General features: G+C 47.7%; 1 protein-coding gene across 1 annotated transcript in view; it reads right to left on the reverse strand.

The window, feature by feature from the left end:
- Positions 1-3,267: 3,267 nt before the first annotated feature.
- Positions 3,268-26,784, reverse strand: part of UAP1L1 (UDP-N-acetylglucosamine pyrophosphorylase 1 like 1) — a 292,017-nt gene continuing 268,500 nt past the window's right edge. Inside the window, exon 9 of the mRNA XM_086921152.1 lies at positions 3,268-3,898. Within this exon, the coding sequence (XP_086777278.1) occupies positions 3,812-3,898 (87 nt within the window). The 3' untranslated portion in view covers positions 3,268-3,811. The remainder of the gene's footprint in view (positions 3,899-26,784) is intronic.

The following is a 26,784-nucleotide window of genomic DNA, read 5'->3' on the forward strand; positions in this document are numbered from 1 at the left end:
TCTAAAAGTTTTGACTCTTTGTCTGGAGGGGCAGCGTCACCTGTAGTCTGTGAATTGGCCCGTTTACGAGCATTAGAGACTACCAAAGAGTCTAAAGGTAGTTGGCCTTTTATAAAGATTGGATCTAGGGGAGCAGCCTTATATTTATCAATCCTGGGTATGAGAATGCGAGCCAGTAACGGGTCTCTAAAGATATCAGCATTGCCTCATTGTGCCTTTAAGCATAGGCAGAGTGTGAGTAGCCCGATGTGTGGTAGTGAGGGTTTCAAATAGGAAATCTTCCTCCAAAGATTCCTTGTGTAACTGCACCCTATGATATTCTGCAGCTCTCGTAAATAATTCTATATGTCCTACATTTTCGTCAAGAGGGGAAGGCATTGTAGGGTAAAGATCTGGGTTGTTATCCGTAGGAGAATCTGTGTGATAATCCCTCCAGGGATCTATTGGCATAATGTCTCTTTCCCTCCGCCCATCGTAGTCATCATCATCATCATCATCATCATCATCATCATCAGATGGAGGAGAGTTAGTTGGTGTGATTAGTAAATGACCCAAAGGTGAAGAGGTTGGTGTAGGGGAATGTGGTAAAAGAGGAGGTGGAGGAAGGTTAGAACCTGCATTCTTTTTCTTGAAAGGAATGAAGAAGGGTTATTCTTCTAAGTCAGGTTTGCGTTTTTGAGGTGACTTCGTGAGAAAATGTCCTGTATTAGGATTTATGTAGCATTCCTTCTGTTTCGGGTCCGATTTGGGTATTGGGGCATCGAAATTCGGATCCTGCTGCTTTGGAGGCACAGATTCAGAGGTTGGCGCCGTGGATTTCGAGGTGGAATACATTTTCGATGCCGAAGGAGGCTTGGACTACGGCGTCAAGGATTTCGGCTCTGAAGCGGGTTTCGGCATCGAGCCTGAATGTTTTGGCTTGGTGCCAGTCGTTGGCCGACTCGATCCCAAGCCGGAAGTCTTAAAGACATGTTTCGGTGCCAAGCCAGAGGGCGGGCGTCGGAAACATCTCGTCAGTGCCAACCGCGGCCCGAAGGCGGGGGTGGGTCCGAAGCCTTTTGTTTCGGTTGAATTGGATTTTGGGTTAAGGGGCGTTTGGTACTCACGGTACATTGACCTTGTGGCACCTCTTCTTCCAACTCAAAGTCGGACTCTGGAATGGAAGCAAGCTCCTCTTGTTCTTTCCTCCTCGGTCCCTTGTGTGTCAAATATTTGATCGGATTCTTCACTGAAAAGGTCTAGCGTGTATTTGTCATTTTCATCCTAGAGGTGATAACTTTCACCTTTATCAGCCCTTTAAATAGGTCCATAGTTGTCATTAGCAGGACCTGCAACAGAGGGAGGTATTGCATCGGCCTCTCCTCCATTTTAGACAGTGTTACCATGATAAAATCATCTGCATCTTGCACCACGTGCATTTTTACGTTGTGGTGCTTGTGCCTTGCAATGGAAGGCACAACAGGCATTGCAGGTGGCCTTGTGTTTTGGCAACAGACAGCGATCACATACGCAGTGCTCGTCAGGCATGGGGTACTTGGCATTTCAGAATGGGCAGAATGAGAAGAGTCTGAGTTCCATACCTTTCCCCTAAAGTCATAATCCTAGATATGACCAGAGATGTCCAATGTCATCTGCAAACAGGAGTGCCTAATTGCTGTGCACCAACATTCATCAGTCATGGTATGTGGACAGAAGAGATGATGAGTTGAGGAGAAAATCTCTTGGCAGGTGTTGTTCTCAAAGTCTGATAGTTCGAAAGGGTGGCCCCAAAGAATCCGGTGAAAAACACACCACACCATAGAGCTGGCACTCGAGCATCTGATGTGGAGCCATTGTACTGATGCATTTTGTGTTGAGGGCTCGTCACTCTACACTTCTTCGAAGAAATACAAGTTGCAAATGTCTGTGGCCAACAACAGATGACAGTAATGAGTTTCCAACCGTTTCTGTAGTGAGATCTACTTCTGATCAGTGAAAATCATTGTGAGATAACGAAGACTGAACAACTCACGCATTGTTACCAGACACTCCCACCTCTTAAAGCTAATGTGCATAGAGTCAAGTAATGCGATTTGAAAAAAACCCTGCTTTGATTAGGGGCACTATAGCAAGGCTGCTATGTGTTTCAGAGAGAGTGTGGTCTTTGGGGATGTATGAACGAACATATGTTTGTATGAATGGGATATGTGTGTATGAGTGCCTGAGAGTCAGTGCCATATGTACTTGTGGCACAGGACATACCTTTTGCCGTATGTGGCACCGTTACAAGTATAACACAAGCATCAAAACATTTTCTATTTTTATTTTTTTAAATGGGAGAAATTTAAAGTGTAGAAAGATGGACACTTTTTCTGCACTTTAAATGTCCCCCATTTAAAAAAACAACTATTTTTCAGTTCTACATATGGCATAGTGTTTACTGCCAATTAGAAGCAAGAACCCTGCTCCTTGTATATGCCATACTTTGAAATAGGAGGAAATTAAAATGAAGAGTTAACTTAATCAGCAAGTTAACTTTCATTTTAATTTTCTCCCATTTAAAAGCATTCAGAAACATAATTGTGTCCTCTTCTCCAATATGGAGTTGACAGGGACTTACTTAAGAGTTAAACACCTTTGTGCTTGAGTTATTTAGGTCTGTGCTGCAGCCCCAGCCTGTGTCATAAATCTGACAGAGCACTGCTTATTATCAGGCCCTGATATCTGCAGCCTGATAATAATGTAAAACAAAACAAACAGCCTTCCCTTACCTTTAAAATGAAAATGTGACCCTGTGCTTATTTAGAAATTAACTCAAGGCTGTGAGCTACTCTGAAGGGTTCTTGGAGCTATTTGTAGCCCGCGATCGACTGGTTGGAGGCACCTGATGTAGAGCATCTGAATCTACTGCCTTCCCACTATGAACATATAGGTATTAAGCCCTCTTTATTGAGCCCCCCTACAATTCTCCAATTAAAGTTCACTGCCATTCTGCTGCTACAATAACTCCCCTTGTCCCTCCTCCTACCCAGTGATATAATCCCATTATCCCACTGCTCTCACACATCCAATTTCCGTTTATTTTCGATTTATCCCCCTCTGTATAATGCATCAATGCATGTATCCCAAAAAAAAAAATCACAAAACAAAAAGGTAGACATTGCCAATGCTGATTAAAAAGATAGACCACATTTAACCTGCTGCAGAAGGACATCAAACAGATTTGAAGACCAGGAAGCATTAGTATAATCACAACTCCTAACAGGAGCCCGTATCAGAACACTGGTATTCTCGATAGAAGCAGTTGAGGCACTTTATTACAGTATTCAAGGTTGTATGATAACAATGTATTGATTCACATTGTAAAACAGTACCTCTGCCGAGAAGGTTTCCCACAAAGTTTTAAGACCGTAAACATCCTTAATCGTGTATTGAGAAGCACTTGCAATTCTACAAAAGAGGCAAGTAAAAACAAGAAGCAAATCCTTAGGGATGTCATGACTTGTTATTTCATTGTCACAGGTTACTTCTAAAGTTCATGAGACAGTCCGTCTCGTCCTCGACTGGAGGAAGAAGTCACAGTACTGTTACATTCCTGGTCCAGAAATGCAGATATAAAAGCCTTTGGTAAAAACATTTTGAAAGGAAAGCACATAATGGTTCATTATTTTTCCACTCAATGGGAAACAAATTCTGTGATCCCAAGAATATAATTTGGCCCAAGTTTGAGATGATATGTATTTTCTAACTTGTCACTTCACAACAAGTCATTCTTCAAGTGCAGGTAGAGGTTCTCATAAGAAGGTTCCACAAGAAAAGCTAGACGCTGTAGTCAAGCTTTTTCCATCACTTTAGCTTGGTTTTTAACGACTATAAATGGGGAGGTAAAATCTTTGGCCTTCATGTATACGTCCAAACCCTGAAAATGAGGAAACAGTAAGGGTGGATTAGTTTGCAATATGGATAAACTTCAGATAAAGAAACCGGACACTCAAATGAATTTGGTGTCCTTTTAGGACTAAAAACATGAACAATAATTCTCAATGACAATTGAAGAACACGTTACTTACCTTTGGTAACACCTTATCTAGTAGAGGCTATCTAGCTGCAGATTCCTGACCTTAAAATCACCCCTAAGGCGTCAGACTGGACCCGAAACTTGTTTCATGAGCAGTACCCCTACGCTTTGTAGGCGGCGTTGTTTAGCTCCGTGTGGCATCATCCGTGCCAGAAGTGACGCAGGCAGTGCCTATATAGCAGACAGCAGTTTCTTTCACGATTTTTCACTCCAGAAGTGTGGAACCTTGAAGAGTACATACTACTGGTGTGTGAAATCTAGGCCCCTGAAAGGGGAAAAGCCAAGTCTATAAAATCAGTTCACAAAGAAGGGAGGATGGATGGGTTGTAAGGAATCAGCAGTTAGATTGAGTCTCTACTAGATAATGCGTTACCAAAGGTAAGTAACTTGATAGAGAATTCTAGCCGAAGATTTCTCTTAGATTAGACAGTCAAGCAATACCTCACCAGAAGAGGGCCTCCGAAGTAATTTCACACTAAAAAGTCCTGCAGGACCGAACAAACATGGTGCCGTCCCTACGGACCGGATTGTCCAGACAGTAGTGCTTAGTAAATGTGTGTAGAGATGCCCACGTTGCTGCCGAACAGATGTCCACAACCGAGACTCCGTGTGCTAAAGCACTGGTCACAGCTTTGGCTCTAGTGGAATGAGCATGCAAACCCTCAGTGGGTTGCTTCTTGGCCAATGCGTAGCAGATTTTGATAGAGGGCATTATCCATCAGGAGATTGTTAGTTTCTGTACAGTCTTCCCGTTCTGGGCTCTGACATACCCAAAGCAGAGTTGGTCATCGACACAGCACTCTTTGTAGAATGACAATGCTTTTTTTGTGTACAGCCAGTAGAGTTGCTCCTCCTCCTGGGAAGAATGAGGTGGAGCATAAAAAGTAGGCAGGGTGATGGACTAGCCAACATGAAAAGGAGTGACCATTTACGGAAGGAAGGAAGCTCTAGCACGAAGGACCAGCGTGTTGGGAAGATGTTGAGGTACGGAAGCTTAGACGACAAAGCCTGGAACTCAATGACCCTGCAGGCAGATTTTATTGTCATTAGAAAGGCCATCTTGATATTAAGGAGTCCAATAGGACAGGTGTGTAGCGGTTCAAAGGTAGCGCACATTAGAAAACCTAAGACAAAATGTAGGTCCCACTGAGGCATGATGAAGGGTGAAAGTGTGAACAAGTGTTGGAGACCTTTCAGAAACCTATGTGTAATAGGGGAATTTAAAAGGGATGGCTGATCTGGCAACCACAGAAATGCGGAGATGGCAAAAAGATAGCCTTTTAAGGTGCCCAAACAGAGCTCTGCCGGGCAAGAGAAAAAATACAGAGGAGGAGGACCTGAGAAAGGAGAGATGAAAGGGGGTCAACCTGTTTTTTCTGCACACCATGCTCCAGCCTGATCCAGTTGCCCACCTTTTAACAAGTGACACTGCAGCTGCCTGTGTTTTCCCCCTCACTGTCCTCCTGCCAACAGTAGGCCCGCCTACCCGGAATTTACTTAATGCAGGCCACAGCACTGCCTTGCAGCGAGTGTACTGCTGGTGAGCTGAAGGCGTGCCAAAGGCAAGCCCATGTGTGCCAGTCGGCACCTGCACCACACCCAGTCCAGAAATCCTGGCCCCATGGCCATCCAACCCAAAATGACAACCACAGCTGCAACCGTAGTCAACAAATGTCGCCACTACTCCTATGCCACCGTAACAACATACAACAGAAAACACGCTGCTGCTGCTGCACATTCCCCAGTAGTAGCTTTCTCCTGCATGAATTGCGATTTCACCTGCAACAACTAGTCGCTGAACCTAAAAACATCCAACAACGCCACCATAACCACCAGTCTGCACAAACTGTCTGCCATGCTCGACGTCCAATCCTTCTGGAAACAGTCCACAGAAAACTGGGACCTACTCAACAGCAACACACCCAACCTTCTCTTCCTGACTGAAACATGGCTCAATCCAGCCTCCAACCTGGACATAGCTGCAGCGATCCCGCCAGCCTACAAAATCATACACCAGGACTGAACCACAAACCAGGCAGAGGACTTGCGACTATCTACAAAAACACAACTGACTGCACCACCTACATGGACTGACACCAATCTCATTGAACACCTCCACTTCAAAATATGAACAGACCCCTTAATGGAACTCTTGCTTACTGTCCCGAGTGGAATTCTGCAACCACATTGCAGACTGGCTGAAGAGGGATGAAACCCCGAAACCGGTCCTGGGATGCTTGATTCCAGTCCAGGGAGGAACTGGTTTGGCAGTTCCGGCTGGACTGTTCCCATGAGGCACAGGGTCAAGACTGATTTGCATATGGCTAGGTTCAAACTGGAATGGCATGGTGAGCAAAAAAAACGATGGATTTAGGCCCAGATGTCTGTACTGGGGTGAATGTAAGACATTGTTCTGCATTCTGTCCATCAACTGTTGTTTTTGCATTTGTCACCTCAAGTGGGACGGGTATGACCAGACGTGGGTCCCGTGCTCTCCATGCCACTGGAATCAAGCTATCCTTGCTGAAGAGGGGTGAACCCCCAAAACCTATCCTCAGATGCTTGATTCCAGTCCAGGGAGGACCTGGCTTGGCAGTTCGGGCTGGACTGTTCCCTTGAGGCACAGGGTCAAGACTGATTTGCATATGGCTGGGTTCAAACTGGAATGGCATGGTGAGCAAAAAAACAATGGATTTAGGCCCAGATCTCTGTACTGGGGTGAATATATGACATTGTTCTGCAATCTGTCCATCAACTGTTGTTTTTCCCACTTCATATACAGCCTTAGAAGAACCATCATCTCCCCCGAGCTCACAGCTATCAACAACACCTCAAAAACCACTTCCACCTTCCTGTCTTTCTGGAAAAATGCAGAAGTCAATGCCCTATTGAAGTAACCAACAGCGGACCCAAACACCCTCAGCAGCTACAGATCCATTTTGCTCCTGCCTTTCACTGCAAAAGTAATTGTGAAAGCTATCAATAGTCAACTCGCAAACCACCTGGAACTCCATCAAATTAAAGACAGCTCAATCAGGCTTTCACACCAACCACAGTGCAGAGAAGCGTCCTCGACCGAGGAGAAATGGCTGCACTCATCCTCCTCAACCTCTCTACAGCTTTCGATACGGTGCCCCATAAGTCACTAATCAAAGCTTTAGCACTTGGGTACCTGTGGATCGGCCTAGGATGGATATCCTCCTTCCTCAAGGGCAGTACTCAACAAATTAGCCTGCTCACCCACCCCCACCTCAGAACCCAAGAAACTCTTTTGCAGAGTCCCTCAAGACTCGTTGCTCAGCCTAATGTTCTTCAACGTCTACACGACGCACCTCGCGGACTTAGCCATCAACATAATATTCAACACCGACAAACAGCTCATCTGGTCCCTCATCGACTCAATCATTACTGCCAAAAGCAAAGTTCGCCAACTGCATGGAAAATACTGATGCTTGGATAAAAAACAACTGCCTCGAGCTCAACACAAACAAAATCGAAATCCTAATCTTCTGCAACAACCACTCCCCTGAGACCCCTCTTGGTGGCCTCACCCACCCCTGCGGAGAATGCCAAGAACCTCTGCATCATTCTTGACACCAACCTCTCCATGAGCAGTCAGATCAATGCTGTCTCCTCACCATACTTCCACATCCTGCGAATGCTATGCAAGATTTTCAAGTGGATCCCACAGAACACCAGATAATGGTAACCCAGGCTCTTATCACAAGTAAACTTGATTACAGAAACGCCCTCTACATCGGAATCTCATAATGTCCCACGCAGACTTCAAACCACCCTGAACGCGGCACCCACGCTGAACATCCAATGAAATAACCACATGTCTCCACACCTCAACAATCTGCACTTGCTCCCAGTACAGGAAAGATGCAAGTTCAAGCCACTCACCCACGCCAACAAAGTTCTCTACAACAACGGTCCAGCTTACCTCAACTTCTAGCAACCCACCAGACTCCTTCGATCTGCGTCCCAGGCAAGAGAACACCTCCCTCGCATAAGGAAGACCAGAAGCAGAGGACGCTCCTTCTCATCCCTCGCAGCTATGACCTAGTGTGACCTCCTGAAAGTTCAGAACTTCCACTATGGACTTCTGAAAGGAACCCCCAGACATGGCTTTTCCAGATGAAACAGATATGGTCAACTTCTCTATCCTGACACCTTCTCTATCCTGACACCTGCCCTACCCGGTGCATGACATGACAAGACATGAGAAAAGGCACCATGTGACACCAGACAACACCACATGACACCAGAAGACACCAGACAACACCACCTGACACATAAATCATAACAAACATAACATACCACAAACGTGCCCCAACAGCAGGCGTATACCATCTTGGTGGAGGGACGGAAGCCTGGCTGCCAAGATGACATCGAAAACGTTGGGCGTAAAGTCGAAAGCGGTCAAATGTTACTGCTCCATCTCCACCTCCACGCATGAAGATGAAGAATTGACAGGTTCGGGTGGATGTAGGAAGATGCATCTGTATATACGGTCATCAACATTAGAGGGAAAATAGCCAGGTTGCCCTCCACTCACAAAGTCCATACAGCAATGACCTGGTTACAAAGAACACTGCAACTTTTTATTGTTACATCAACAAAAAAGGAATATTTGTATAATCGTAGGTTAGGCTATGCTTGTTTATCAGTTGTGCCCATCTCCAAGTGTTCTTTTCTAAACGTTCTAAGGTTTGTCAACCAACCGCACACAACGCTACATCAATTAAAGAAAAAAGGAGAGGGAAGTCAGAAAGTACCTCACATAAGCACCATCCATAGAACTACTGGTTGGTACTCACCAGTTAACTCACGTTGTTATAATAGGTATTACTTTTCTAGAAAAGATTAGGGGAAAGAGTTTTTGCCCAAGTCTTGCAATTGTGTGAGAAAAGGCGAAGAGAAATAAAGTGTAGATGCATCCATCAGCACTACGTAAAGTGCGAAATATTTTTTTTTCTAAACTAAAATGAGTTGTGGCCCACTTTTTTCATAATACTTTAATTTCCACAGTGTCCACACTCAGATTAAAAAGAACGGCATGTTAAGACCATCCTAATTGGAACGGCCGGTTACTGGTACTGGCAGGTAGTAGCCAATGGGCTACTTTTCAACTTTAAGGTGACTATACCCTTTGTAGGAGGAATTATCCCCTAACCTGATTGGCTAAAATCCTTCCATCCAAGATGGAGGATTTCCGAAGGAGGGGGGTCACTTCAGCTCTGGACACCTTAGGGGGTGGTCCTGGCTGAGAGGGGACACACCTCTCCTGGCTACAAATTTTCCTGCCGACCTTGCCACCAAACGTGAGGCTTGGCCAGGGGAGCGGCATCTCGACTAGCTGGAGAGGACTTGGCTAGCATTTCTGAGGGCAGGACGCTTTAGAGGCTCATCGCCCTGAATGCTGTTCCTGCTTGGGGGGTAGGTGTGAAGCACCTCCAGCCCAAGCAGCCTTTGTCCCCGACCCAAGAGAGCACCAGGACTCTCATCTCAGGGGGTCAGAACCATGTCTGTGTGTGGCAGGCTGGTGCAGACCAGTCAGTTAGACACAAGGGAGTTGGCCATTTTTTAGCAGTCATCTCGAAGATGCCCTCTGACTGCATTTTGTAATAAATCCAACACTGGCATCGGTGTGGGTTTATTAGGCTGAGGGGGTGTGATACCAAACTCCTCCGCATTCAGTAAAGCATCCTGGACCTGTGGAGTTCGTAATGACAAACTCCCAGCTCATGTACTCAATATGGCTCTACTGCACTTACAAGGTCTGTGAATGGCACAGACACTGTAGGGGCACATTGTTCATGCAGCTGTGCCCTCATCCGTGGTATAGTGAACCCTGCTTTAGGGCTGTGAGACCTGCTTAGGGGTGACTTACCTATGCCATGGCAGCCAGAGATGCAATGGCAGTGTGTATGTGTTTGGTGAGGGATCTCGGAGGGAGGCACAATACATGCTGCAGCCCTTAGAGACCCTCTCTGGTCACAAGGCCCTTGGTATCACTGGTACCTTTTACAAGGGGCTTACAGGTGAGCCAGAGGTGTGCCAACAGTGGAAACAAAGGTACAGTTTGGGTAAAGAACAAAGGCCATGGGAACCTGATCGGCAAGGACCCAGGGCACATTGCGTCAAAGTGCATCAGAAATTTGGCAAAAAAGTGGGGAGTTACTGCAACAGATACCCACTTTCCTAAAGAGAAGACCTCTCCCCTGTTGCTGCGGCAGAAGATCGTCTTGAAGGGGCAGCCTGATTGGAGGACCGATGGCCATGCTCAACAGCTCAGGATACCACTCTCCAAGCCCAGTCCGTAGCCATAAGGATGACTTGCGCTTGGTCGTTCCTGATATTCTTCGAACTCAGGGTAAGAGTATTATGCGTGGAAAGGTGCACATGAGGCCTGGGCTCCATGAGATGAAAAGCATCTCCGAGCAGAAGCTGCCTTGAAAACTACAGAGCACAGAATTTATGACATTGCGTGTTTAAAGGTAGCGAATAGATCCAACCACGATCTCCCCACTGCTGAAAAAGACCTTGCACCACCTCCGGATTAAGACGCCATTCGTGCTCCACTAGGCATCTTTGTCTGAGTTCGTCCACTCTGGCGTTCAGAGATCCTGCCAGGTGTTGAACTACCAGGGAAATGCCTTCACCCAAAATCCACAACCCTACCCTGCCTGGTTTGTTGCAGTACCACATGATGGTGGTGCTGTCCGTGAATACCTGCACAAGCCTTCTAATGATGGAGGGTAGTAAGGTTTTCAATGCCAGTTGGATCGCTAGAAGCTTCACCACGTTGATGTGAAGTTCAGATTCCGCCGAAGACCAGAGTCCTCTGATCTCCACCTCCTCCCAAATGGCCGCCCCATCCCAGGAGTGATGAATTGGTCACTACTTTCAGATCTGGTTGGGGAGGGAGAGGGTCTTCTGCTGCCCAATCGCAGTTCTTTAAGCACCACTGTAGATCTTTTGCTGAACCCTCTGAGATCTGGACCATGTCAGAGAGATTCCCCTGATGCTGGCTGCGCCCACTGGAATTTCAGGTCCCTCTGCAGAGCCTGCATATGCCATGGGGCAAGTGTCACAAGAAGGAGTCCATGAGGCCCAGCAGCATCAGAGTCAGTTGCACTGCAATCCAGGAAAGAGGCTAAAACATGGATACCATGATACCATAGCCTGAATATCCTGGACTCACCATTCGGGAGGGTAGACTTGGAACTGCACATTATCCAGAACAGCTCCAATTAAAGGGAGCTTCTGAGAGGGAGTCAGGTGTGACTTTGCCACGTTGAGAGTGAACCCCAGGGAGTGATGGAGGTCCGCCGAAGTCTGGAGGTGGGAGACGACTGCGTGAGACGAGTCCGCCTTGAACAGCCAGTCGTCGATATAGGGAAAGACTGGCACAGATGATGTCTGCAGATGAGCTGCAACCACTGCCATCCCCTTGGTGGATTCCCAAGGCCAAAGGGGAGCACAGTGAACTGAAAGTGCTCGTGACCTAGTGTGAACCATACGTAATATCTGAGGGCAGGCAAATCGGGTATGTGGAAGTATGTGTCCTACATGTCCAAAGCTACCATCCAGTAACACAAGTCGATGGCAGACAGGACTTGAGCAAGTATGAGCATTCTGAATTCTCCTTTTTCAGGAAGAAATTGGGAGGGTGCAGGCTAAGGATAGGATGAAGGCCTCAGTTTTTTTGGGGCACCAAAAAGTTGCGGGACTAGCAACCACAACCTACTTCGGATGCCGGCATGCTCTAGAAGGCTCCCTTAGCCAAGTAAGGAGATATGAGCCTCCGTCAGCCTGTCACAAGTGGGTGGCGTGGGTGGAGGAGTAGTTACAAAGGTAAGGGAGTAGCCCCTTCAGCCAATCTGGAGAACCCAGCGGTTGGATGCTATTGACCTCCAGTGGTGCAGGTGGTGGCATATCCTGCCTCCCACTGGGTGCCCATTATAGTCAGAGAGCACACATAAGAGGCTTGAAGACTGCCTACAAGCCTACCCCCCCCCCCCCCCCCCCCCTTACCCCCTGCCTACTCCCCCCCCCCCCCCCCGAAAAGCCATTAGTTCTCCTCAGGGCCATCAACAATGAAAACGCTCTGCCTAGTGAGTCGGTCATACGCTGGGGTCTGGATACGACTAACTTAGCCGCATCCCTCCTGTCAACAATACGTTGGGTGAGTATGGCTCAGGTCTCCTCCGAGACTATAGACAGCACCTGTGCAACAGAGTCCTAGAGCGAGTGAAAGAAATGGCCCAAAAGTCACAGTGTTCACCAACCGCAGCATCAGGCTGGCGGAAGAAAGGAAAATGCTACTTGCCAGTATGCATCTGTTCTTGGCATGTAGAGCTGCAGAGTTGCACGCTGTGCATAGATGGCCACCTAGTGTTGGGCCCGGAGGTTGATTTTTAATGTTGTAGAAAAGTCTTTGGAAGTCACAGGGCAGGTGACTCCTCCTTTGGATCATACTAAACATGGGCATCGGCTCCATCCCCAGATTGTTTTTCGCCATTAGGGAAGTGATGGAGCTATAAAAGAAGTAGTGATGTCCATGTGATTTGTATCTAATTAAGATAATACTGGAACAGATAAAGGCAGCTGGGGAGGCAGGTGGGCGTGTGTAACTCTGCAGCTCTACATGCCAAGAACAGATGCATACTGGTAACGAATATGCTACTTACCAGTATGCATCTGTTCTTGGCATGTAGGGCTGCTGACATTCATATCTGTGCATAGATCGCCGCCTAGTGTTTGGTCCGGATGATTGCACATTGTTGTCCTGGAAGAGTCTTCGAAGTATCACGAGATAGGTGGCTCCTCCCTGGACTACAGTGCGCATGGGCATCGACTCCATCCCTAGATTGTTTTTAGCCATTGTGGCCAAGATAGAGTGAAACTCAGTGAATGATGACCATGCTATGAGTATATGTGAATACTGCAGCTGCTACAGGCGCCGGGGAGGAGGGCGGGCGATATGAATGTCAGCAGCCCTACATGCCAAGAACAGATGCATACTGGGGTAAGTAGCATATTCGGTTCGAGGCATGTGGGCAGCTGAATTCATATCTGTGCATAGAATAAATAGCAGTCCCTTCATTAGCGGCGGCCGCCCGTGCCAGCTGCAGCAGTTTGAAAAAGAGTCTTGAGAACAGCCTGCCCTACAGCTGCCTGCTGTTTGGAGTGCACATCAACACAGTAATGCTTAGTAAATGTGTGTGTGGTAGACCGTGTGGCTGCTCTACATAGGTCTTCCAAAGGAATGTTTCCAAGGAATGCCATAGAGGCCCCCAACTTTCTGGTGGAGTGGGCTCTTGGTGGAATGGTAAGAGTACGCTTAGCTTTCAGATAGCAGATTTGGATACATTTAACGATCCACCTAGCAATACCAGCCTTGGAAATAGGGTTACCTTTGTGGTGTGGTGCAAAGGAGACAAAGAGTTGCTTAGTCTTTCTAAAATCCTTGGTCCTATCAATGTAATACAATAGGGCCCGTTTAACGCCAAGGGTATGGAGCATCCGCTCCGCCAATGATTCAGGATTTTGAAAGAAAACAGGTAATTCGATTGTTTGGTTGATGTGGAACTGAGACACAACCGTAGGCAGAAACTTAGGATTAGTGCGGAGCACCACCCTGTTGGAATGAATTTGGATAAATGGCTCTTGGATTGTGAGGGCTTGTAATTCACTAACCCTCCGTAGCGATGTAATTGCCACGAGGAAAGCCACTTTCCATGTCAAGAACTGAATCTCGCAGGAATGCAGTGGTTCAAAGGGAGGACCCATCAGTCTGGTAAGAACCACATTGAGGTTCCACTCAGGGGCTGGTGGAGTCCGTGGTGGAATGACTCGTTTGAGGCCTTCCAAAAAAGCCTTGATGGCAGGCACCTTGAAGAGTGAAAGGTGCTGTCTATTTTGGAGATAAGCGGTCATTGCAGACAGATGAATGCGAATGGAAGTATAGGCCAGATTACACTTGTACAGATGGAAAAGGTAACAGATGATGTTCTGAATAGACGCATCCAGCGGGTTAATGCTGTGGTTCGCACAATAAATGACAAACCACTTCCATTTTGCCGCATAGCAGGCTCTAGTAGTGGGCTTCCTCGCCTCCCGAATGATGTCCATGCAGTCGAGAGGTAAGTTTAGGTAGCCAAACTCTAGGACTTCAGGAGCCAGATCGCCAGGTTGAGCTGTTGCGGATCTGGGTGCTGAATGTCGCCATGGCTCTGCGTCAGAAGGCTGGGTGTGAGATGAAGCCTTTGATGCGGACCACGGACAGTTCTAGAAACGTGGTGTACCATGGTTGGCGAGCCCACGTTGGAGCAACCAGGATGAGAGTCATCGAGTGCTGCCTGAGCTTGCGTGCCACCAGCGGTATCAGAGGTGCTGGGGGAAAAGCGTACGCAAATTTGCCTGACCAGTTCATCCATATCGCATTGCCCTGCGACTGTGGGTGCGGGAACCTGGCGGCGAAGCTTTGGCATTTTGCGTTCTCCTTTGTGGCGAACAGGTCCATCTCTGGATGACCCCACCTTTGGAAGCACGGCTGGAGTACTGATGGATGTATCTCCCACTCGTGCATCTGGTGGCTGTGCCTGCTGAGCAGGTCCGCCATCTGATTGTCTTTGCCCGGGAGATGCTCTGCCATGAGGAAGATGTTCCTCTGAATGGCCCACTTCCACATGCTCTGAGCCAGATGAGACAGCTGCGGAGAGTGTGTGCCTCCCTGCTTTTGAATGTAGTACATTGCCGTCATGTTGTCCGTCCGAATCAACACGACCTTGTTGCAAAGATGTACTTTGAAAGCCTTCAGTGCCATGAAGATCGCCATCAGTTCTAGAACATTGATGTGCATCTTCCCCTGTTGCTGCGTCCACAGTCCCTGCACAGTGTATTGGAGTACATGCGCTCCCCATCCCTGGAGAGAGGCGTCCGTGGTCAGGATAATCTCTGGCACAGGCTCCTGGAACGGTCGGCCCTTGCAAAGGTTTCGTGGACTCCACCAATGCAGAGAGTTGTATGCCCGACCGCTCACCAACACTAGGTCTTTCAACTGGTTGTGAGCCTGAGTCCATTGACGTGCTAGGCACTCCTGAAGTGGACGCATATGTAGTCTGGCGTGCGGGACAATGGAGATGCAGGAGGCCATCATGCCTATCAACTGCATGAACACTCTTGCTGGAAGCGAGTGTTGAGGTCTGAATTTCTGGATCAGCGATTGAATGCTGCCGACTCTCACTGAATTTGGCTGGGCTGTGGCCGCACCCAGATACTGCCGTATGTGGGCGGGCTGGAGATGGGATTTTGGGTAATTCAGTGAGAATCCCAGATCGTGCAGGAGGAGAATGGTGTGGGACACGTGGTCGGCGCACTGCTGGGCCGACTTCGCCTGAATGAGCCAGTCGTGCAGATAGGGGTAGACGTGGATGTTTTGACGTCTCAGATGCGCCGCCACCGCCGCCAGGCACTTTGTGAATACCCTGGGTGCTGTGGTGACCCCGAAAGGCAAAACCTTGAATTGGTAGTGCTGGTTTTGGATGGTGAACCGGAGGTATTTTCTGTGTGAATGGTGTAGCGGAATGTGGAAGTACGAATCCTTCAGGTCCAGAGTTGCCAGAAAGTCCCCCTGTTGAAGCAGTGGGAGAACTTGCTGCAGTGTTAGCATGTGAAAATGCTCGGACAGGATGTAAAAGTTGAGGGGCCTGAGATCCAGGATGGGCCTGAAGGATCCGTCCTTCTTTGGAATCAGGAAGTACAGGGAGTAAACTCCCGAGCTTCTTTCCTGCAAGGGCACGAGCTCTATTGCTCCTTTTTGCAGCATGACTGTGACCTCCTGCTGCAATAAGTGCAAGTGCTCGCCGGACATAGGACGGTGCCTTGGGGGTATGTTGGGTGGAGTGGATGTGAGCTCCAGACAATAACCAAATTGGATAAGTTTTCTGACCCACCTGTCCGTGGTGCTGGACTTCCACACGGGCAGGAACTGCTGGAGTCTTCCCCCGACCGGTGTTGTGTGGTCGGGGGCAGTGACAATGCGTCACTGTTTGTTGGCGGTAGAGGACCTGGAGCTGTTGTTGCCACGTCCTCTGCCTTTGGCATTGTTGCCGCGGTATCCACCTCGACCCTTGTTGGTATAAGTAGTTTGGGTGTCGCCTTTGTAGAACTGCGCGGACTGCGAAAGTTGACCCCTTGAGGTGCCTCTAATATTGGAGCGACGAAAGGACCCACTCCGAAACTGCTGGGACTGCAAGGCACCCATGGAATTTGCAGTGTCGATGTCCTTTTTCATCTTCTCAAGGGTGGTATCAACCTCAGGGCCAAACAGGTGATCTGGGTTGACCGTTTTGTTCAAGATGGTGGTTTGAATGTCCGGCTTGAACCCAGATATCCGTAGCCATGCATGTCTACAAAGCATAACGCTAGTGTTAATCGCGCGTGCGGCGTCAGCCACGTCCAGAGCGCACTTTATGGAAGCGTTGGAGATCAGCTTCCCCTCCTGTATTAGCATTTCAGCCCCTTCCTTATATTGATCGGGTAGGTGTTGCAAAAGGGTCTCTAGGGTATCATAGTGTGCCCTGTCATAACGCGCCAGGAGCGCCTGCGTGTTAGAGATGCGCCATATGTTGGCTGCCTGCGCTGCCACCCTCTTCCCCGAAGCCTCAAAGACTTTTGATTCTGGGGGAGGAGCATCACCCGTAGTCTGCGAGTTGGCCCTCTTCCGGGCATTGGAGACAACCAGGGAGTCCAGAGGCAACTGTCCCTTAATATAAGTTGGATCAGTGGGCGCCGCCTTGTACTTTTTGTCGATCCTCTGGTTGATGACTCTCGCCCTGGTGGGTTCTTTGAAGACCTCAGCAGCGTGCTTTAAAACACCCTTCAGCATTGGCAGAGTTTTTACAGTCTTTTCAGAGACAGAAAAGGTGTCAAAAAGGAAGTCGACGTCCACAGGGTCAGCATGCAGCTCGACGTTGTGATTGGCCGCTGCCCGCTCAATGAGGGCATTGAAAGCCGCAGAGTCCTCAGTGGGGGAAGTTTTCGCGGAGAAGAGCTGAGGGTCCTGCCCAGAATGCGGGTCCCCAGGCTCACCACCAGCAGACCAGGGCTCTGCCACATCCTCTGGGTCTGTGTAGACGGGATAGCTGTATTCGTCCTAGTCGTTGCCCTCACCAGCGTCCACATTGGAGTGAGTGGGAGAGAGCTCATGAGCCTGTGGTGAAATGGGCTCCACCAAGGCTGGAGTACCAGCAGAGTCCATCTTCCGTTTCAGTGGGATCTTGTACGACTCCAATTGGGGCTCCGGGGTGATTTTCCTCTTCAGGAGGGAAAGCCTGCCCGTTTCGGCGTCGATGAAATGTTCTTGACGCTCTTCCTCTGAAAGTTGTCGAGGCCGTGGTCCGAGGCCCACCAACGATGCCTTTGGCGTCGAAGATACCTTCTCGGGCATGCCGGCCCCCGGTTTAGCAGCGAAAGCCTTCGGCGCCGTCTTAGGCGGCAAGGTGAAAAGGATCAGCGTGGGCGCCTTCGCCGGCTTCTCCAGAGGCTGGGCCGGCGGAGGGTCCTTCGGCTCGACTGCTGCGGCGCCGTCCCTAATGCGTTGTAGGGACTCCGTAACCTTCTTTGTGAACGCGTCGGATGGATGCGCCGGTTCGACAGAGTCTTTAGAGGTTGGTTTTGGAGTGGAGTCCGACGAGGTTCCCCTCGGAGTCGACACACTCGGCGCAGCTCCCTTGGTTTTGTCGTGTGGAAGCGGGGCAGAGAGGTTCTTCGGGTCGTCTGGCCGCTTCTTCGTGTCGGTAAGAGACCTCTTGGGGTCGTCGATCGTCTTCTTGTGATCGAGTCGACCCTTGCCGGCGTCGACAGTCTTCGGCGCCGATGCGGCCGCGTCCGACCCCTTAACTTTCGGCTTCGACGTAGTAGCCTTCGGGTCGGCCATTTTGACGTGGCTCTTCGGCTCGACGGCCATCTTAGATTTCGTCGGCGCCGAGGCCTCCAAAGTCTTCGATCCGACCAATGCGATGTGCACTTTTGGTTTCGATATCTCTGGCATCGAGACCGTAGATTTCACTTTCGGTTTCTGTGTTACCGGGAGTGAATCGGTACCAATGTCCGTGGCCGGGCCAGCAGGCGGGGCCGAGGAACCCACAACAAGGTTTCGGGTAAGGCCCGAAGGCGATCCCTCAACCTGGGCCTTATTTATTTGAACGGCCCCGGAGTCAGTTTGAGGAAGCTCTTCGTCCGAGCTATCCTCCATGGCCCCAAAGGCCCCGTCGCCGTCCCCTACCTCCTCGACGACTTCACCGAAATCTTCGGCCTCGGCGTCGTAGTCGTCCTAGACCTCCGACGCGGGGTTAGATTCTGAGATGTCCTGGATATCTTCATCCTCGACCTCCCCAGCATCGAAAATGTCCGTAGGCGCCGGTGCAGATTGCTGGGCCTCCAGGCGCGCAGCTCGACGAAGCTTGTGTGTTTTCTTGGACCGGAACCTTGAACAAGCCATACACTTGGCCTGGTCGTGGTCCGGCGACAGGCACTTGTTGCACACCGGGTGGACATCGATGTGTGGGTTCTTCGAGTTACACACCGGACATCGTTTGAATGGACTACGTTCCATGATGGATGGTCGAAGAGTTTGGAGCGTCGACTAGGCCTTCCGCGCCGAAAGCACGAGGAAGTACAAGCTTGGCTTGGAGCCGAGGAAAGTTGCGAAGCCGAACGCAAGACAATACAGACGCAAGTCCTAAAGACCTTTTGGTCTCAAGTAAAGTTAAGTTAAATTTTTTTTTTTTCGATTCCGACAAGAGGGAACCAAAGACATCCGAACCCAATGGCGGAAAAAAACAATGTGGGGATGGAGTCGATGCCCATGCGCACTGTAGTCCAGGGGAGGAGCCACCTATCTCGTGATACTTCGAAGACTCTTCCAGGACAACAATGTGCAATCATCCGGACCCAACACTAGGCGGCGATCTATGCACAGATATGAATTCAGCAGCCCACATGCCTCGAACGCAGCATTTTCCGTTCGAGGCATATGAGCTGCAGATTACACACTGTGCATAGATTGTATAGCAGTACCCACCTTTAGCGGCGACTACCCGTATCTGTTGCAGTTGTTTAAAACAGAGTTTTTAGTACAGCCTGGCCCACAGTGGCTTGTTGTTTAGTTTGCACATCTACACAATAGTGTTTTGTGAATGTGTGCTATGTAGACCATGTAGCTGCTTTGCATATATCATCTAGGGGAATGTTCCCTAAGAATGCCATTGAAGCCCCTATTTTCCTTGAAGAATGGGCTTTTGGAGGAATTATTAACGTACATTTGGCTTTCTGGTAACATTTGTATGCATTTAACAATCCACCTAGCTATCCCCGATTTTGGTATGGGGTTGCCTTTATGTGGTGGTGAAAAAGACACAAAAAGTTGTTTAGTTTTACGAAAAGTTTGTGTCCTTTCGATGTAGTATAGTAATGCTCTTTTGACATCTAAGGTATGAAGAGATCTTTCTGTGACTTTGTGGCTGCGAGAAAAATACGGGCAGGTCAACAGATTGATTTAGATGGAATGGTGAAATGACTTTTGGAAGGAATTTAGAGTTAGTACGTAGAACCACTTTGTTATGATGCATTTGCAGAAAAGGTTCTTGAATGTTAAATGCTTGTAGTTCACTAACTCTTCTGAGAGAAGTAATAGATACTAGGAAAGCTACTTTCCAAGTTAGGAATTGCAATTCACATTTATGTAACGGTTCAAAGGGAGGTCCCATTAACCGTGTGAGAACAATGTTGAAGTTCCACACTGGTGAAGGTGGCGTTCTGGGAGGGATTATTCTTTTGAGTCCTTCCATGAAAGCTTTTATAGCAGGTACTCTAAAAAGAGATAGATGTCTATTTTGTAAATCTACTGCAATGGCAGCAAGGTGTAGTCTGATAGACGTGTAAGCCAAATTACACTTTTGAAGGTGTAATATGTATCCCTATGATGTGTTATATAGACACATCTAAAGGATTTATGTGGTTGTTTTGACAGTATATCACAAACGGTTTCCATTTAGCAGCATAACATGCTCTAGTAGTGGGACGTCTAGCTTCTTTAATAACGTTCATACATTCTGGAGGAAGGCAGAGGTAACCAAACTATATGATTTCAGGAGCCAGATTGCTAGGTTGAGCTGAGCTGGGTCCGGGTGTCTGATCTCTCGATGGTTCTGTGTTAATAGGCGTGGAGATAGGCTTAGTTTCTGGTGTGGTACCACAGGAACGCGGTGTATCACGGTTGTCTGGCCCAAGTTGGAGCAACTAGAATGAGTGCTAGGGAATGTTGCTGTAGCTTGCGTACCACTAACGGAAGTAGTGGGAGAGGAGGAAAAGCGTACGCAATTACTCTTTACCAGTTCATCCATTTCGCATTGCCTTTGGTCACTGGGTGTGGATATCTTGTGGTGAAGTTTGGGCATTTTGCGTTTTTGTGGGTGGCGAAGAGGTCTATCTGAGGTTGTCCCCACATTTGAAAGAAGGGTTGAAGAACTTGCGGATGAAGTTCCCACTTGTGGATCTGCTGTGTCTGTTGACTTAGCAGATCTGCCATGGTGTTTTGTACTCCTGGAACGTGTTGGGCTAAGAGGAAGATCTTTAGTGGTATAGCCCATCTCCATATCTGCTGTGCTAACAGAGAGCTGCAAAGAGCGTGTTCCCCCTTGTTTGTTTATGTAGTACATGGCTGTCATATTGTCTGTGCGGACTAAGACAGCTTTGCCTGATACTTGTTTTTGGAATGCTTTTAGGGCTAGAAAAACAGCTAGTAACTCCAAGTGGTTGATGTGGAGCAACTTTTGTTGCAGTGTCCACCTGCCTTGCATGGTGTGATGCAGTAGGTGAGCTCCCCAGTCGGAGAGCGATGCGTCCGCTGTCATGATTATTTGAGGAACTGGCTCTAGAAACGGTTGGCCCTTTGAAAGGTTTTTGGTGCTCCACCATTGCAGAGAGCGAAGAGTCCGACTGTCTACCAACAATAGGTCTGTTAATTGACCACGAGCCTGGTTCCATTGGCGTGCTAGGCACTCTTGAAGTGGACGCATTTGCAGTCTTGCGTGAGGTTTTATAAATATGCAAGATGCCATCATTCCTATGAGCTGCACGAACACTCGAGCTGGAAGCGAGTGTTGTAGTTTGAATCTTGTTAGGAGATTTTGTACACTTGTTATCCTAGCTGGAGAGGGGTAGGCTAGTATTAGTTGTGTGTTTATTGTAGCGCCGAGATATTGTTGTATGTGCGACGGTTGGAGATGTGACTTGGTGTGATTTACTGTGAATCCCAAGTTGTGGAGCAGGTGAATTGTAGCGTGAGTGTGTTGTACACACTGGCTGTAAGAGCTGGCTTTTATGAGCCAGTCATCTAAGTATGGGAAGACGTGAATATGCTGTCTTCGTAAGTGTTAAAGAGAGGGGGTCCCAGTAAGGAGAAAGTATTTGTTGGAAATAAAGCAATTGAGAAAATAAATACATCTATAATGTTTTATTCACATTATAGGAGAAGGTAATCAAAACCAAATTAACAAATAACAGTTGTATAAGTGCCCCTGGGGGTAGGGAGGACGTGCAGTCGTGAGGGTAGTGTAAGGAGTGATAGTGCGAATAAAAACACGTATTCATCAAACAGTAGTGTCAATTCAATGTCTGATAGGCAGTAAAGAGATAATAAATCAACATAAACGTTCACAAAACACATGCCTCATTGTCCATACTATACACAAATTATGGGTAGGAGGAGGCTGTGTGGAGGGGGTGAAGAAGTCGACGTTTCGACCCAAGTAGAGCAGGTATCAGTAAAATCCTTGCAAGAGGGTCTTCATCAGGACGAGAGGGGTAGCGGGGCAAACAACCTGGGTTAGATAAATATATTCGGTAAATGTATCATATTTAAAAGTGACCACATCACAGAGATTATGAGGGTAGACGATATAGGGTGGGCATACCTGATTAAATCAGAGTTGTATAGGATTCAGTGGAGGAATCAACAATTGAGCATTCAATCCTGGGAGAAATCAATAAAGTGCCCATTAGAGTAATAATCATTGCTGGTCATGTTCATTAAAAAGGGCTAGAGAAAGTGTGGACTTACTTGGAAAGTAACAATATCCCAAAGGGGATATGGTGAAAACGATCCGGGTACTGGGCTGGGCGGGACGGCTTTACTTATCTAAAAGAGGGAACATTATTCAGACGGGGGGTCGACCAAGCTGACATTGCTCAAGGTGTAATATGAGAAGGCAGGTCGGCGCGGCTTACCGAAGTTGGTAGAGTTAGTATGTCCCCAGCTGTAGGAAAATGTCCGATTAGATCAGGATGATTATCCTACGGAGAGGAAGGAGAGGGGTGTCAGTACTCGAGATTGCTCGAGTTGGACAGTAATAACGCGCACTACTATCGGGAACCGATATCTGGCTTACCGGTCTGTTCGTGGTTCAGTGAAAGTCGGGCGTCTCTCTCGGCTTCCTCGAGGAGAACGCCGGGCTGCCTGGTGCTATGGTAGTCATAGCAACCGAGGGTCACGTGATGATAAAGGGTGAAAAAAGACTCAGGAAGTGGCCCGTTGTCAGAGCAACTGGTCACACAATTGAATTTGGAGGAAAAGTTTCAAATGACGCTCATGTCATGGACCACGCATAATGAGTGGAAGGTATTAAATTACAAATTTGGCAAAGGAAGCCGTCTGTAATTGCGGTGTAACCCTGGGTTGAATGAATGTTTAAAATATACCGAAGGGAACAGGATCAGTTAAACAGCACAGAAATATTGGTAAGGGAGACAGACTATCGGAATAGTGCATGTGCGAGTAAGTAGAAAACTTAACAAAGAGGTCCAACTTAATAGATACGTATAGATAGGTAGTTACACTGCGGACCTATCACAGGATGGTCAAGGCAGTTGGCAGGGGAGCATGTTGTTAACCTACATCACATTAAGGTGCGAGGCATCCATGGCAATGTATTCCAAGATATTAATAAACCAACTCGAGCAGTTGCACTGCGGGCGGACCTATCGTATGACGGTCAAGGCAGTGTGGATTGGCAAAACAGAATACAAATCGAAATATACCATAGTGAAGCACAGCAAACACCCATCATGAGCATAATATGTTGGTACATCCGAATTACAAGGCATAACACAGACTGCGTACCTGTCCCATGACGGTAAAGGCAGTCTAGTCATGGACTGTACGTCTAACACATATACAGTGATCCGAGTCAAGTAAGGACTTAGGACTAGATATACAGTGTTCAAGGTAGAGTAGCAAGCTGAGAGAAAGAACTGTCGTGTTCATTTAATCCTAGATGGATGGAATTGAAAAAGAACATCCATTTGAGTTCTCTGATGTTCAGTATAGTAGAGATATTACCACCCCTGGGGCCCAAGGTGGCTTTCTCAATCACAACCCACTTTAGGCTCTCTGGTGGATGTGCAGCTGATTTAAAGTGATCTACAAGGGGAGCCCCTACCACTTCACACCGTATTCTGCTCATGTGTTGTAGGATGCGTTGTTTTTTTTTTTGTTGGGTTTGACCAATATAAATAAGGTTACATGGGCAAACAATGGCATATATCACCATGGAGGTGTTACAGTTAGTTAGAGCTTTCAATTGGACCTTGTTGTGGTTATGTTGGAACTCTTTGGTCTGTATAGTGCTATCACAAGCTTTGCATTGATTGCATCTGAAGTGACCCATTACGGGTTGAAGATTCCATAATGACATAATAGATGGCGCTTCCTTAGTGGGAAGTAGAGAGCGTACCACATAGTCCTTTACACTCTTAGATTTCCTAAAGGCATGAAGAGGGTTGTCAGGGTGTTCAATGTCATCTGAGATCAATGGCCAATGGCGGTTGACGATTTTTTTGATTAGATTACTCTTGGTTGAGAAAGTAGTGACGCACACAATGCGATCCCCTTGATTGCTGGTAGAGTCCTTTCCTTTCAGGAGTTCCTCACGAGGGTAGAACCAGGCTCTTTTTCTTGCCCTCCTGACCAGTCTTTTGGGGTATCCACGTGCTGTTAGGCGATCCAATAGGTCCTCTGATTGTTGGAAATAATGTTCCTTAGTGGAGCAGTTCCTTCGGATACGCAGAAACTGCCCAAAAGGCAGATTGTCCTTTAGTGCACGGGGGTGGTGGCTGCTGTATTGAAGTAAGGAGTTCCTCTCAGATGGTTTTCTATAAAGGGTGGTTAGGAGTTGACCTTGATGATGGTAGATGATAATGTCCAAAAAATCTATTTGTTGGTTGTCAGATTTGATGGTAAATTGTAAATGAGGTGATTGTTGGTTCAACCAGTCGTAAAATGCAGTAAATGAGGTCAAATCACCATTCCAAATTATCAAGATGTCATCTATATAACGGACCCACATATTGAGGTGGTCTTGAAAAGGATTATGGACATTCAATATGTAGTTGTCTTCGAAGGATGACATGTATAGGATGGCTACGTCCGGTGCAAAAGGAGCCCCCATTGCCACACCTTTGATTTGTAAGAAAAATTCATTTTTGAACATGAAAATTTTTTTTGTCATAGCAATTCGGAGAAGTGCTACGATAAATTCAGTCGGAACTTGCATAGGCACCGGTCGTGAATCTAAGTATCTTGTAATGACTGCTAGTGCTTCTTCTTGCGGAATGCAGGTATACAGGGATACCACATCACAGGTGGCCATTAGTTGTGTCAACGGGTTAAATGGTGCACTCTCAACCAGATTGATGGTTTGTAGCGTGTCCCGTAAGTATGTGGGTGTAGACTTTGCCAGAGGTTTTAAGAAGAAATCAATATATCGTCCGAGTGGCTCTAATATAGAGCCACATCCCGAAACGATCGGGCGTCCAGGTGGATCGATCATGTCCTTATGAATTTTAGGAAGTGTGTAAATCGTTGCCAGACGAGGATGTTGCTGATTGAGATAGTCAAATTCAGTTTTAGAGAGAAAACCAAGATCCAATCCCAGTTGGGTTATTTCCAAGATCTCACGTGCTATAGCATTTGAGGGGTCAGAGCGTAATTTCTGATAGCTGATCCCATCAGTAAGTTGACGTTGGATTTCGGATTCATATTTCTTGACGTCCTGGATCACAATTGCGCCGCCCTTGTCCGCAGGTTTTATCACGACCTCGGTGTTATTAGCCAATGCTTGGAGGGCAGTTTTTTCAATTTTACTGGTGTTATACTTTGTATAGGTGTGACTTAGTAGAGCTGCGTTGACATCTCTCCAAACGACTGCCTCATATGCTAGGATGTTGTTGGTCATAGTACAAGATGGTGGGACAAAGGTGGATGGAATCCTCAAGCCAGTATTAGAAGGATTTCTGTATGGTCCAGTGTTTCTAAAGAAGTACTTGAGTCTTACTTTCCTGAACAATTTGAACAGTTCCGTGCGAACTGTAAAGGGGTCTGGTCTGCTGGTAGGGACATAGGACAGCCCTTTGCTGAGTGCACGTAGTTCATGTTCATTGAGTGTATACTGTGAGATATTGTCAACTGGATTGGCGGTGGGAACGGCCGTTACCACCGGTAGGTCTTGTTCCGTGTGGTTCTCTCCCCGTGTTGGTCTTGTTGGAAGTGAACCTGTTTGGGGGCTTGGCCACGTCCGGTATCCCAATTGGTGTTGGTTTGGTTCTGACCATGTGTTTGGCCCCTGTTGGAGTAGTTCCCTCTCCCTCTCGGGGGCGCCATGTTGCCTGTCGTTGTCCTAAAAAAGGCACGTATTGTGGTGATTGATAACCGTAATCTTGGTAGTTGTATGTGCGACTTGGGCCGGCAAATTCCTGTTCGCCTTCGGAGCTGTACGAGGAGTCGGAGAAAGTGGTGTAGTTTCTTCTACCCCGAAAGCCTCCGCGGCCCCTGTTGGTGAATCTGCCCTGCTGATCTTGTTTATAGTAGTCGTCTTGGAGATATGGGTAAGTTTTCTTTTTGTCATAAAGTCTAATATCTCTGGCAAGTTTTTCTAGTTTCCGATTTTGGGTGGTGAGGTCGAAGTCTTTCAGGGTCGCTTCCAAGTTGTTGAGGGTTTCTTTGGCACCTGCTAAATTAGCATCCGCAGCAATCTCCGCTCTAAGCGATTTGATTTCACTGGTAAGTAGTTGGATTTGCTGGGCAGCTGTCTCTATCCCAAGCACCATCCAGTGGCGAGAGCAGTTGTTGGATATATGACTAAACCCTTCCCTGAATTTGGGGACCTCACCCTTTATCATCACGTGACCCTCGGTTGCTATGACTACCATAGCACCAGACAGCCCGGCGTCCTCCTCAAGGAAGCCGAGAGAGACGCCCGACTTTCACTGAACCACGAACAGACCGGTAAGCCAGATATCGGTTCCCGATAGAAGTGCGCGTTATTACTGTCCAACTCGAGCAATCTCGAGTACTGACACCCCTCTCCTTCCTCTTCGTAGGATAATCATCCTGATCTAATCGGACATTTTCCTACAGCTGGGGACATACTAACTCTACCAACTTCGGTAAGCCGCGCCGACCTGCCTTCTCATATTACACCTTGAGCAATGTCAGCTTGGTCGACTCCCCGTCTGAATAATGTTCCCTCTTTTAGATAAGTAAAGCCGTCCCGCCCAGCCCAGTACCCGGATCGTTTTCACCATATCCCCTTTGGGATATTGTTACTTTCCAAGTAAGTCCACACTTTCTCTAGCCCTTTTTAATGAACATGACC

The sequence above is a fragment of the Lissotriton vulgaris genome, chromosome 5 (genome assembly GCF_964263255.1).
Source record: "Lissotriton vulgaris chromosome 5, aLisVul1.2, whole genome shotgun sequence".
Taxonomy (NCBI): Eukaryota; Metazoa; Chordata; class Amphibia; order Caudata; family Salamandridae; genus Lissotriton; species Lissotriton vulgaris.